Genomic DNA, 14,340 nt, shown 5'->3' with positions numbered 1-14,340 from the left:
AAACGGGCGTCCAGGTCGGGACTGCGCCGTTCTAGGCGCGTGTGGAAACTTGGGCCCTAGATCCCAGCTTGGTGGCTTGCAGAATACCAAATGCACAAATAGAGCTCAGCTACATAAATATACAATTACAGAATTCAGAAACTGATTTCCACTGTGAAAAATTAATTTTCTTCATAATGGATTATGCTGGGAAATCTTGTTCAGATTTAAACTTATTAACTCTCTTTCCTTTCTCCCCCCACACCCTCACCCCACCTCAGTCCTACATCTATGGCTTCACGGGTAATTGCACAATGTCACTGAACCATACCGCTTAGGCCCTAGAATGTACCTCAGGTATGGAAACACAAGATATGTAACTAGTCTCAGTGACTTGACTCAGTACTTGATGTGAGGTGCAGGAAAAGAAGAAAAAAAGAGAAGGGCAGGAATAAGCCTGTTCCTGACTACCTCGCAGCAATCCTGCTGGAAGTGCATATGTGCAAACAGCTATCTAACGTATCAGATTCAGCTGACAGTTCACCGGCACACTCTGTCCAACCTCGTACATGAGGAATGGTCACATTAGTAAAGTACCAGAGTGCCAAAGTGACCAGCAAAACCATTCCCCAGCATGATAGGAGAAAATATAAATAAGAGGTAAGCTATTATCTTTACCAGAAAAAGCACTTAGCTGTGGTAGGAATTTTAAATGTGTGGATCTAAATTTACAATAGTTACAAAAATATTATCAATCCAACAAACAGAAAACCCCACCCATATATACAGAGCTGATGACTTCATATGAAACTGGTCTAAACACGTATAGAGATACTTGTATAAACAAACATGGATGCCCAACTTGACTGCAGACACTACATTTGCAAGGCTCTGCTAGGGGTACATAACTAATCTTTATTTAAGTGCTGTCCAGATCTAAATTCAGCTTTTTTCCACTACATCCTGTGAATGTACTTTAATGCAAATGAGGAAAATATACAAATCACTTCCATCAAGCACATTCACCTCTTCTTAAAAAGGATTCAACCTTAATGATTAAGTATCTTTTGTCGGTTGTGTTTTTAAGACATTTATCTATAGTGTCAGTCTCAGGGGAGCAACAGCAAGCTGAGCAGATTGTGCAACTCTCCTGCATTTATTACACTTCCATGTACCTCAACTTGGTGTCTACTGTACATGGTCCACGTCTCTGAGCCATACAGGAGGGTGGGTATTACTACAGCCCTGTAGATCATGAGCTTGGTGACAGTTTTGAGGGCCTCGTCTTCAAACACTCTTTTCCTCAGGCGGCCGAAGGCTGCAATGGAGTCTGAAGAAATTGCTGGAGAAATACCACCAACAATGTCTCCGCAAGATCCTACAAATCCCCTGGGAGGACAGATGCACCAACGTTAGCGTTCTCAACCAGGCCAATATCTCCAGCATTGAAGCACTGACCACACTTGATCAGCTCCGCTGGGCAGGCCACATAATTCACATGCCAGACACGAGACTCCCAAAGCAAGCGCTCTACTCGGAACTCCTTCATAGCAAATGAGCCAAAAGGTGGGCAGAGGAAACGTTAGAAGGACACTCTCAAAGTCTCCCTGATAAAGTGCAACATCCCCACTGACACCTAGGAGTCCCTGGCCAAAGACCGCCCTAAGTGGAGGAAGTGCATCCGGGAGGGCGCTGAGCTCCGAGAGTCTCGTCGCCGAGAGCATGCAGAAATCAAGCGCAGGCTGCGGAAGGAGCGTGTGGCAAACCTGTCCCACCCACTCCTTCCCTCAACGTCTACCTGTCCCAACTGTGACAGAGACTGTGGTTCTCGTACTGGACTGTACAGCCACCTAAGAACTCTCGTTAAGAGTGGAAGCAAGTCTTGATTCGATTCCGAGGGACTGCCTATGATGATGATGTACCCCAAGTCTGTACATGGAATAGGCAGACCTGGTAATTTGATGATGAGGTGATCGCACATCATGATACTTTGCATCACATCACAATACAAACATGGACTGACCCAGCAAAATGCATTTAGCAGGCCACAGGATTAGATGATTATTCTGATGGCACAATGCAACACCCACACAAAAAATGCATCTCAGCTGTGGTAGTCTGTATGGGTCATTTTTATGAGCGAGACCTTCGCATCTATAATCACCAGTATTCCAAAAACGCCTGTTGAGTGTATTGAAGGAACCAGGCTTCGTTTACCCAGAATCAACATGCCTTAGTCACCAAGTTAGAAACACAAACGAATGACCTACTCAGTGCCTTTTTCCCCCCAAATAGACTACAATGATAAGGAAATCCACACAAGAGCTTTCTCGTGACGATGCTTGCTTGGAGGCTGAACTCCAAGCCATCGTCAACATCTTCACCGAGGCGTACGAAAGCATGGGCCTTACACTAAATATCTGTAAGACAAAGGTCCTCCACCAACCTGACCCCGCCACACAGCACTGTCCCCGGTCATCAAAATCCACAGCGCGGCCTCGGACAATGTGGACCACTTTCCATAGCTCAGGAGCCTGCTATCAGCAGAGGTAGACGTTAATGTCGAGGTCCAACACTGCCTCCAGTGCACCAGCGCAGCCTTCGGTCGCCTGAGGAAGAGTGTGTTCGAGGATCAGGCCCCCAAATCTAGCACCAAGCTCATGGTCTACAGGGCTGTAGTGTTACCCTCCCTCCTGTATGGCTCAGAGACGTGGACATATACAGCAGAGACTTCAAATCGCTGGAGAAATACCACCAATGATGTCTGCGCAAGATCCTGCAAATCCCCTGGGAGGTTCAGACGCACCAATGCCAGTGTTCTCAATCAGGCCAACATCCCCAGCATTGATGCACTGACCACACTTGATCAGCTCCGTTGGACGGGCCACAATGTCCGCATGCCCGACACAAGACTCCCAAAGCAAGTGCTCTACTCGGAACTCCTACACGGCAAGCGAGCCCCAGGTGGGCAGAGGAAACGTTTCAAGAACACCTTCAAAGCCTCCTGGATAAAGTGCAACATCCGCACCGACACCTGGCAATCCCTGGCCAAAGACCGTCCTAAGTGGAGGATTAGCATCCGGGAGGGCGCTAAGCACCTCGAGTCTCGTCACCGAGAGCAGGCAGCGGAAGGAGCGTGCAGCAAACCAAACTCCCCACCCACCCTTTCCTTCAACAGCGGTGTGTCCCACCTGTGACAGAGACTGTAATTCCCGTATTGGGCTGTACAGTCACCTGAGAACTCACTTTTAAGAGTGGAAGCAAGTCTGCCTAGATTTCGAGGGACTGCCCATGATGAAGTCCATATCTTTATTTGATATAAAGGCAATATGGTAAAATGGGTAATTGCATAGTGTGCACTGCTGAAATCATTATTATTACTTCACAAATTCTACTTTTAAAAAGCAGCTCTTAGTTGGTTCCAGTGGACTGGAATTTTAAAGCTTTGTCCCCATACATCATGCTCTGTCTTGTCGAACAGTGAATAAATGTATACAGTTAGCAAAATAAATGTAGATCAGCAGCACTGAATGTCACACTAAAAAATGTTCACCACTGTATGCCAAGGAAAGAAGCTACAAACTGACATTAGTCATCTGCAGTCAACAGCAAGTGATTGTTCAGAGTACAGCTGGCCATGTTTCACATCCCAAACTGATATTCCCCCCTCCTCCTAGATCCTCCCTATATCTGTGTTGTCCAATCAAAAATTGGATGACTAGCCACAAGTGTGGCTACAACGACGTGTTAATTTTAGTTGAAAACGGCGTATATACACCTCTGAATACAGGTAAACCTATTTTACATGTGTATTTTTACTTAAACATCTGCCACCATTCAGTAATCAAAGCACTCAATGATCAGAAAACACTCGCACTCAGCTTTTCGTCTCACCATTTTATCAACAAATGCACAAAAAGCTTAAAGTACAGATGCTTACACCGTGTGAACAGGAGTATCGAGATCACATGCTCATGACCGTGGGTATATTAGTCTTTTTTTTTACGAATCTAATCTGCAATTAGCGACATCTGGATTCTCAATTAACGACATTTGGCAAATGAATTGGACAACACTGTCCTGCACCACTCCGCAATTATAAAGATGACAGACAGCTTGCTGTAAGGCAAATGAAGGATATTCAAAATTTGCCACAAGGTGCGTCAACAAATGCTTTTTTCATTGTTTATGGTTTTCCTTCAGGGAGATGGGGAGGGGAATTTAACGGGCCTCTATTCAACAACTTTATCAACATCTTGTGGGGAACTGTGAATATCCTACCATTTTGTGCTTTAACTAAGTATGGTTGAGCTTAATTCACAGCAAATGGGAATACAATAAAGGAAGCTGATTATTGGTGGGCACAACTGCAAATTGCAAAATAGATCGCAAGTTGCAAACTTGTACATTCTTTACAAAATAGACTGTTGAAAGAATGATTAGAGCATTATTTTCATCATCATAGGCAGTCCCTCAGAATCGAGGAAAACTTGCTTCCACTCCCAAAGTGAGTTCTTAGGTGGCTGAACAATCCAATAAGAGAGCCACAGACCCTGTCACAGGTGGGACAGACATTCGTCGAGGGAAGGAGTGGGTGGGGCTGGTTTGCCACGCACTTCTTCTGCTGTCTGTGCTTGACCTCTTCACGCTCTTTAGGTTGAGACTCAAAGAACTCAACACCCTCCTAGATGCACTTTTTCCACTTCGGGCGGTCTTCGGCCAGGGTCTCCCAGGTGTCAGTGGTGATGTCGCACTTTACCAGGGAGGTTTTGAGGGGGTCCTTATAACGCTTCCGCTGCCCACCTTTAGCTCGTTTACCATGAAGGAGCTCCGCAGGAAGAATGTTCCCAGTTTGTTAATCACTAAACTTTATTTGTCATTCCTTTCTCAAATCCTTTTTATTTATCTTGTACATTAACAATTATCCTACACAATTTTAGTCAATTAAATGTGGTGACTCGGTTATTACAGAACACACAATTACAGACTATGACAATACACAAGCCCATGACAATTACTAGGTTTTTGGTTGTTGCACTGCTCCTCTCTTCTTTCTCCTTCACTCCCCTGAGCTCTGACCTTGTATTGTGTCCCACCCCCTCACTCCTCCCCCTCAACCCAGAGTTCCTCTCGCGTTGTCTCACGTCTCTACTTTTCTTCCCTAGACCTGTGCTCCTCCAGCTACCTTTTTCTGCCTCGCGCTTCTCTCTACCACCTGTCTTCTGCCATCCGCTTCTTCACGGCACAAGCACTTTGCCCCGCAAGATGATTTGCGCTACCGTGACCACATGACTGTCTACCTTTTGTTTTCCAACAATTTTGCATTTTTATCTCGCAGCCTCCCCCCCCGCCCCCACCTCCTGCCCAACCTGCTGAGTATTTTGAGCATTTTATTCAGTTTTTATTTCAGATTTTCAGCATCTGCAGTATTTTGCTTTCCCATCTTTTGTTTCTTTACTTGTCCCATTAACACATTCTTTTATCTTGCACCATCACCCCTTTTAACATTTAAAATCACTCATGCCTTCCACCCTATCACAGACCTTCCCTTTTGTTCTTTCCTCCCCTTTCCCTGCCTTTGTGCTTCCTTAAAATCTGTTACATCTGCAACATTTTCTAGTTCTGATGAAAGGTCATAATCCCTTAACTGTTTCTCTTTCTCCACATATGCTGCCTGACTTGCTGAATATTTCCAGCATTTTCTGTTTATATTACATTATTTCTAAGGTTACATATAAATTGTTGGTTAGGAAGGACATCAACGCCATTAAAAGATTGCATAACTGATTCACTAAGGTGAAATCAGAAATAAAAATACTATGAGAAGAGACTAGAGAAAATGGGGCTCCATTAGAACAAAAAAAGGTTAAGAGATTTAACAAAATGTTCAAAATTAGTCGACCCCTTAGATAAGCGGTCGGGGATGAGGGAGTTGACTTAAGGAAAGGTTGGGCCTCTACTCATTGGAATTCACAAGAATGAGAGGTGATCTTATCGAAACATATAAGATTATGAGGGGGCTTGACAAGGTGGATGCAGAAAGGATGTTTCCACTGATGGGGGAGACCAGAACTAGAGGGCATGATCTTAGAATAAGGGGCCGCCCATTTAAAACTGAGATGAGGAGAAATTTCTTCTCTGAGGGCTGTGGAATTCGCTGCCTGAGTGAGCTGTGGAAGCTGGGACATTGAATAAATTAGACAGAGATAGACAGTTTCTTAACCGATAAGGGAATAAGAGGATATGGGGAGCGGGCGGGGATGTGGACCAGAGTCCATGATCAGATCAGCCATGATCTTTATTGAATGTCGGAGCAGGCTCGAGGGGCCGTATGGCCTACTCCTGCTCCTATTTCTTTTGTTCTTATAAAGTAAAATCATTTCCACTGTTGATCAGTAACTGGAGATCAAAAAACAAAGGAAGAGGTTAAGTAAATGATCCTATATGGAGGGAGTGTTAGCATAGAATGCTCAACCAGTAATGCTGATGGAAGTGGAATCTATAGCAGCTTTTGGAAAATAATAAATATTTGAAAAAGATCTAAAGAATATCGGGAAAGGACAGGGGAATGAGAATAAATGCATAGCTCTTGCAAAGATGCAAAGAGTCTTATGGCCTCCTCCAGTAATGTTAAATTCTACAATTTTATGAATTCCTGGAGAAACACTGTCCAGCCACAACTATTCCAAATTAATCATCAAGTACCAATTTTTCAGATCACCACTACCACACCTTGCACTTTAGAGTTTTCTTGTTAAAAATTGACAGAAGCATAAAATACAATCCCCAAAACAGTGGTAAAAATTCTGGAATCCCCCATAATGAAAACAGAATAAATAGAATAAAACCAGGCATGCTGCTGGTCCAGATTACTATATAGTGACCAGTGTTGAAACTACCCATGTATGGTGCTGGATCAAACTTGCCCATCGTGTCCTGCACAGTCAGACAGCCCGTTGTCAAGACTCGCACATGACTAAAGACCACTTGTGCAAGGCACCAGAGAACAATCTCTGCTCATGGAAATCTACTCCAAAAATGGAGGAGAGAAAATGGAGGGCTGGGGGTGGAGGGGGGCGGGGGGAGGGAAGGCGAGCAAATCAGCACCAAAAAAAGGGAAAATATTGACTAAGAGGAGAATATATGAAGAATGCAAAGAGCATTAACTTTCAAGTTTTCAAATAAGATGGAAGAAATCACTGATAATTTTTCTTTATTTTCTTCAAAAAATCTTTGGAATGGAAATTGATTTTATCCAAGAGGTAGGTAAAGGAGGGAAAAGAATATTACACTGCTTTAATTGTGTGTGTTTTGCCCCCCTCCCCAAAAATCTTAAAACTTCATTAGCGCTGCAGTTTGAAGGAAGAGGTTGGTGAAAACAGTTCTCCAACCACATTCGTTAGGTTTTATGCGGTGTGTTTTGTAAATGCATATACATCATTTATAGGATGCAACATTTTTTGAAATACAATGACAAATGAGTTGTCAAAAGTATGCTGCAGCTCCAATACTTAGTTGGTCTTGCAATGAAAATATCTAAAGCGTAACAAAGCATTAAAACTACAGCACTATAATCAAGGTGAAGCACAAAGAGAACCCCAAAGTTTTGAAGAAATGACATCACAGCCTTTTTTTCACCAGTTTGTCTGGAGACAGTCACCGAGTTCAGTCACACTCCCCATAAATGACTCCCCATGCACAAACACAGAATCTTCCCAACACCTTCCCAACATAGTATCAATGCTGATCATCTGACCTATTTCTGCCATATTTTTATGGTCACACAGGAGTGCATTTGTAACCGTATGCCAGAAAATCAATCTGATTGAATTACACAGGCTTTTTACAGAAAAATTGGTACCACCCATTAACAAAAACACATGCTAGACAATTATAACAGATAGTAACAATTGATACTTCACTGTGAAATTGTTTTCATTTTGGGTGTCGGCAACACTTAAAAGCAACCCATGGCTTGATTTTATTTGATAAATTAATCTTGCTATTAAAGATTTGATCGCGTCTTACCAGTACTGGGCATGTGATTCACTCTTGAGGGGGTCAGCAGCTCAATTGACTGGTCTCGACTGGAAAGTCCATCTGAAAGTGAAAAGGATTCAGTCTCATAAATAGTCTACAGCATCTGTTGTATTTCCAACAGCATTGGGAGGGGGGGGGGGGGGGGCGTGCAGAGGAGAAGACTGGGGCTATCTGTAGTAGTTCTTTCGAGTGATTGTGCATGAAATAAAGTTTACATGCAGCACACGCCCAGCTATGCAGGGAGTAGATCTTCAGTCACGAACAATGGAGCCGCCTCGGAATCAATATAGTTAACAATATTTCGCATGGTTGACAATATTCGCCTTTTGTTTGCAAATTGTGTCGAACATACACATATAATTGACAAAATCATTTAAAACACCTAGTCAATCTTTTACCGGAGACAAATCAACACATGGGGCATTTACCGACAATATGGCTCGCTGTTGACAGAAACAGAACCCTGGGAGGTGGTAGCTAAAAATAGCTGGAGCACTCCAGGAGATTAAAATGCATAAATTCAAGAGGAACACCGCTTTGTCAGATCTCGGGGTTAGTGGGAAACAGTTCTGTTTCTGGTCAGGCAACGTCCGTTCAATAAAAACAAAGTGAAAACAATACTCAGTAAAATACTTTCATTTTTTTGTAATCAATTTATTTATATACGTACTGTGCACTATTTAATTCCTGCATCTGTTGCCCGCGTATACAAGGATTCGTCTTACTCTATTTCATTCTCTGCTCAATAGGTACAGGCTTAAAACTACCAAATTTACAGGAAGGTTAGCAAAATTAAGAGGGGATATTTTTTTGAACCTTTCTGACATTAAATTGCTTCAAACTCTTTCTTTGCACTATTGCAAAAGACAAGAATCAACAGTCCAACTTGTTTTGGAAGTCACCTCTGATCGATTGCCAGATCTCCCTAGTTTCACTTCTCTCTCACACTTCACTCTTTGAAGAGAGCGTTGCATTCTATTTGTCACTTTTAAAAGCAGACTTTGTAGCATCGGACAGCCACCAAACTCAGTTGTACAAATGTATAACTGAAATCACTGGGAAATTAAAGATAAATAGAAAAACCTGGCTTTATTGCCACGAGTACATCTAACGACGAACGTATTCAGCTCTTTTCGGAAGAGCCACTGGCCCAGCCCATCGTAATCGTGGCTTTTTACTTAAACTAACACAACAGTCATTGTCCAGTAAACACACAACGGGTATGCAGAAATGCAACAGTCAAAATAAAAGAACTCGGATAGAGAAGCGCTCCAGGTTTGCCATCTACAGTATCGCTAACAGTAACTCCAGTCCATTGCAGGCGGCTTGGAGAATGTATGCATTGTGACTGCACGCACAAAACCAAATCACCTGCTCATCAAGTCAGTTGGCTTCACAACGATAAGTGATGCACAAGAAAAAACGGCGCTTACATAAAAATACAGAATACTAACGCTTAGAAAGCTAAGAATACTCCTACCCCTTGTTCTGACAGCTACTTTCCCTAGCACATATTGTAACTAGGCAGCTTTGGTGTTTAATTCAGTGTTTTGCTCCCATCAGAAATCGCCTCGATTCTCACGCATTAATGACGCAATCAGCAAGGAAATGACCCAATTTCATTCAATTCTTTTGAACAGAATAAAGTCATTGTATATTCTGCAAACAGAAGAGCACCGTTCAATGTGGCACTGGCAAAGTCAAGCTGCGTTGCAGTATAATTTACATTCAAATGCAGCTGGAGAAAGGGAGCAATGAAAACTTGATCAGCACTCATATTGGATTTTCCTCTCCTCCCCATCAAACAATTCTTTTAAAAGCTTTATCTGCATTGTGCATCATTGTGTGTTCCCTTCTATTTTGTGCTGCTTGGGGAAGTTGAATAATGCTTTTCACAAAATCCTTCAGCAATTAACTCCATGTCCTTGTTTTGGTAGGAAAATGTGGTAAATTGAGCTTTGCTTCCAGCTACAGGAATTCCTGTGTTCAATAAGAAATGGTAAGGTCTTCCCTTTCATTGTGGAACTGCCCAGGATCTTGGAGACATCGCTGGTGGTATTTCTCCAGTGACTTGAGGTATCTACTGTACATGGTCCACGTCTCTGAGCCATACAGGAGGGCGGATATTACCAGGGCCTTGTAGACCATGAGCTTGGTTTTGAGGGACTGATCTTCAAACACTCTTTTCCTCAGGCGGCCGATGGTGAAATCCCCTGGGAGGACAGACGCACAAACATTAGCGTCCTCGTCCAGGTCAACATCCCCAGCATTGAAGCACTGACCACACTCTATCAGCTCCACTGGGCAGGCCACAGAGTCCGTATGCCAGACACGAGACTCCCAAAGCAAGCACTCTACTCGGAACTCGTCCACGGCAAACGAGCCAAAGGCAGGCAGAGGAAACGTTACAAGGACACCCTCAAAGCGTCCCTGATAAAGTGCAACATCCCCAGTGACACCTGGGAGTCCTTGGCCATAGACCGCCCTAAGTGGAGGAAGTGCATTCGGGAGGGCGCTGAGCTCCTCGAGTATTGTCGCCGAGAGCATGCGCAGGCAGCGGAAGGAGCGTGCAGCAAACCAGACTCCCTGCCCACCCTTTCCCTCAACAACTATCTGTCCGACCTGTGACAGAGACTGTGGTTCTCGTATTGGACTGTACAGCCACCTAAGAACTCATGCTAGGAGTGGAAGCAAGTCTTCCTCGATTTCGAGGGACTGCCTATGATGATTATGATCCGGCCAAATTTGGTTCCGTAATGTCTCTTATACAGATGCGTGCATCGTTTGGCAACTGCCAGTTAACGTTAGACTTCATAATTGCTTTAGAACTGGTGGGCCTGGAAATAATGATTACAGAACCCCTACTCCACTGAGATTCCCTGTGCCGAAGAATAGCTCAGTGTGTGGAATCATCTATACTGCTGCTAATCGGGTTATTATTTACACTTGCTCTAATTGTGGCGCACAGTTATTAGCACAATTGCCGTGGTATTAAAATAGGATGAATATCCTGTCCATATAATATTTTACTGCACTTGTCTACTTTGATGGAATAAATCATTCTATAACCGTGGAATGGATTCCACTGCTAAAATTCCATTTTGAAATCGAGCATAATTGGAACATCACATAGCAAATTTCACAAACTATTTTCCTCTTCATAAACAGAATCTTAAACTGTACACTATGTGATACTGGTGATAGTAGAGTCCCACATAAAAAGTATACTAATAAAGAAAAAAAACCTCATGCTTATACTGTAGTTAGGGTAAAAGAAAGTTAGTTTGGGTACTAAAGCAATAGAGAGTCAGTTTAGTTCAGTTACAGTAGCCTATTACTGGTTACTATTTTGTGTTAAATTTAAATTAGAGCAAATTTAGTAACAAAATTAGAACTCCAAACAACGTCAAATAGAGTTGCACGTACAGATTAAGATGGCCTCATTTTTTCTCAATTTTCCATTAAGGGCATGTTCAAGATGGCAGCTCAATATGACAATATCATCATAGGCGGTCCCTCGAAATGAGGATGACTTGCTTCCACGCCAAAAAAGGATGAGTTCACAGGTATTTCGAATGAAGGACCCAAAATACATCCTCAAGGGTGGAAGATGCCTGTGCATGGATTTTTTTTTTAAAAATGTGTGGAGGTCGTTGCTCACCAGCCTCCACACGGGCTTGACAGAGCTAGGTCTTGGTCCAATGGCAAGGATTACTTCAGACGACTGGACCAGCTCTGCTGCACGGACCTAATGTGCACACATCAGTGTGGGCTGGTCCGTGCTGCCCCTGGGCCCCTGGCCCCGAACTCGCGCCTACCCTGGGCCCCGATCACATCCCTCCACAGTCTCTCGCCGCTCCTTCGCCCCGACCTCGCCGCTCCTGCTGCGTCTGCCCACGCTCCAATCACCGACCTGGACCTTGATGACATCACTCTTCCTGCACCAGCTCATGCTGCTCCCTGAAGCGCCATACCTTCATGCTGCCCCCGGGCCGCTCACCTCTGCTCCTTTTATGGCCCCAACCTGCCGCTGGTGTTCTCACGCAGGCCGGGGCCTCCACGCTGCTCTCGGGCCGCTCACCTCTGCTCCTACTCAGTATTTCCTTCGCCGGACATTGTGTATTGTGAAATTATTAAAACACCATACAAATCAATTAACGAATGTTAAATGTGCAAGGGACTGGTGAACCCCGTTTATCTTTTTAACTCCCCCTCTTTGCTCCTAACCATGAAGATATACATTACATTACAATAACTGCCACTTTAGATACAAATTTTAATGTATAGAGAATGTCCCAAAGCACTTTACAAATAGACACAAGGACAATGGACTGCAAGCCGAAGAGGAGAAGTTTGGGTGACTGAAGGCTTGGTCAAAGAAGATTTTGAGAAGATTTTTTTTTAAAAAAGGAAAGCGAGTTGAAGATGTTTAGGGAGGGAATTCCAGAGAGTAGAAACCAGGTCTCCAAGGGCTTTGTTGCCAACGGTGAAATGAAGCGGGGAGATGCACAGAGGAATGTTGGGATGAGAAAGCAGACTTGGGGAGGGAGGAGATTGCAGAGATAGTGTGGGAAAAAGCAATAATTTGATGGAGTATGAAGATTTTAAATTTAATGCATTGGAGGTGGGGAACCAATGTAGGTCAGTGAGGATATGAATTTTTGATTCGTTTTTAACTTCATAATAGCTACTTGCCTAAATGAGTGCAACTCCAACAACACTCAAGAAGCTCAACACCATTCAGGACAAAACAGACCAATTAATTGGCACCCATTCACCATATTAAACATTCACTCCCTCCACCCTCCAACTTGTCTTCCCAATGAAAATCCACCTCACAATGTTCAATTTGCTTATCTTGCTCTCCAGAAAAAGGCAGTGAGACAATGACATTTTTGAGTCAAGAAAAATAGCTCACTAAAATAGAGCTGTTCAATACAATGTGTAGTCCTATAGCATATTTTATTCCATGAGGAAATCAAGAGTATGAGAATTGCAGGTGCAGACTTGTGCTGAATCTCTGATGCAGCATTCCTGAGAACAGCCCTTGAGCAAGACATGGATTGGATTGCAGCTCTTAGCAATCTGCTTGTATATTGTACCACAGCTTACAAAGCAACAGCTATGAAAGTATCACACACTTGAGTATACAGTATGTGGCTTTTATCATTTTTAGCTCAGAGTAAAAACAATCATCTGTATAGTACATTTGTGTAATGAGAAAAAAATTGTTTTAAATTATATTTTGAACTTAAATTGCAAAGATAATGACCCTGATTTTGTGTTAATAATAACGGTGAGGCCATCAGTGCTCATCATTATTACGGAGCAAATCGGACAACAGTTTCTGGCGTCTGCACATGCGCATTTAAACACGGAACTCCAGAAGTTGCTGTCAGAGATACCCTAGTCCGCCACAGGGTGCGCTATAACCGTCCTCACCGATAGGCCTGTCATTGAAAGACATGCAGTAGCATGAACTTGGGGCATTTGCCCACTAGCGACACCATAAAATGTTAGGGCTGGTGCATTCAGAAGCAAGTGAATTTTTAACAGCATGATAATTGATAATTACTGCCAAACAACCTGTCTGGCCCTGAAAATTTAATTTTACAAGTGTGGAGTTTCATTGCTTTAGAAGTGACACCTGGGACCACTGACCGAAGGCCGCGTTGAGTTCTTCGAGTCTCAACGCAAAGAGCGTGAAGAGATCAGGCGCAAACAGCGGAAGGAGCACATGGCAAACCATCCCCACCCACCCCTTACGTCGATGAATATCTGTTCCACCTGTGAAAGTCTGTGGCTCTCGTATTGGACTGTTGAGCCACCAGAGAACTCACTTTGGGATTGGAAGCAAGTCTTTCTCGATTCCGAGGGACTGCCTATGATGATGACGATGAGCATTGGAGATCAGTGTTGGAGATTTTGTTTTAAACTTTTGTTTTACTTTTTCTGTCTGTATCTTATCCATCTTTCCCAATCTTTATTCCCCTATCTATACAGGATTTAAAGAATTTATACTTCCTGGTTTAGACGTGTGTCTGTGAGGATTCTTCAATCTGATTGGTTCACTGTTTCTTGCCCAGGTCTCACATGCCACAGATGCCTTTCAGAGGTCGCCACGCTGGATCAGGTGCTGGATTAGAAAAAGTTTGCGCTCTAAAAGTCTACAATATCTTTGCGGGCAGCTGTCAACGAGGTGAACAGCGGGTGCTGTTCTTTCACCGCTGACGCAAAATCAGGGCCAATATTGTACTATCCTGTACTGAAGTATAAGAAGGGAACAGAAAGATATAGCAACAGGCCAAGAATACACAAGAA

At 43.4% G+C, this 14,340-nt stretch overlaps 1 protein-coding gene across 1 annotated transcript in view; it reads right to left on the bottom strand.

Annotated features, from left to right (window-relative positions):
- hdac4 (histone deacetylase 4) overlaps positions 1 to 14,340 on the bottom strand; it is a 625,953-nt gene that overhangs the window by 389,303 nt on the left and 222,310 nt on the right. Inside the window, exon 3 of the mRNA XM_070873855.1 lies at positions 8,008 to 8,079. Coding sequence (XP_070729956.1) covers positions 8,008 to 8,079 — 72 coding nt within the window. The remainder of the gene's footprint in view (positions 1 to 8,007; positions 8,080 to 14,340) is intronic.

The sequence above is a fragment of the Pristiophorus japonicus genome, chromosome 3, assembly GCF_044704955.1.
Source record: "Pristiophorus japonicus isolate sPriJap1 chromosome 3, sPriJap1.hap1, whole genome shotgun sequence".
NCBI classification, from domain to species: Eukaryota; Metazoa; Chordata; class Chondrichthyes; family Pristiophoridae; genus Pristiophorus; species Pristiophorus japonicus.
This window is presented reverse-complemented; position numbering and strand designations above follow the sequence as displayed.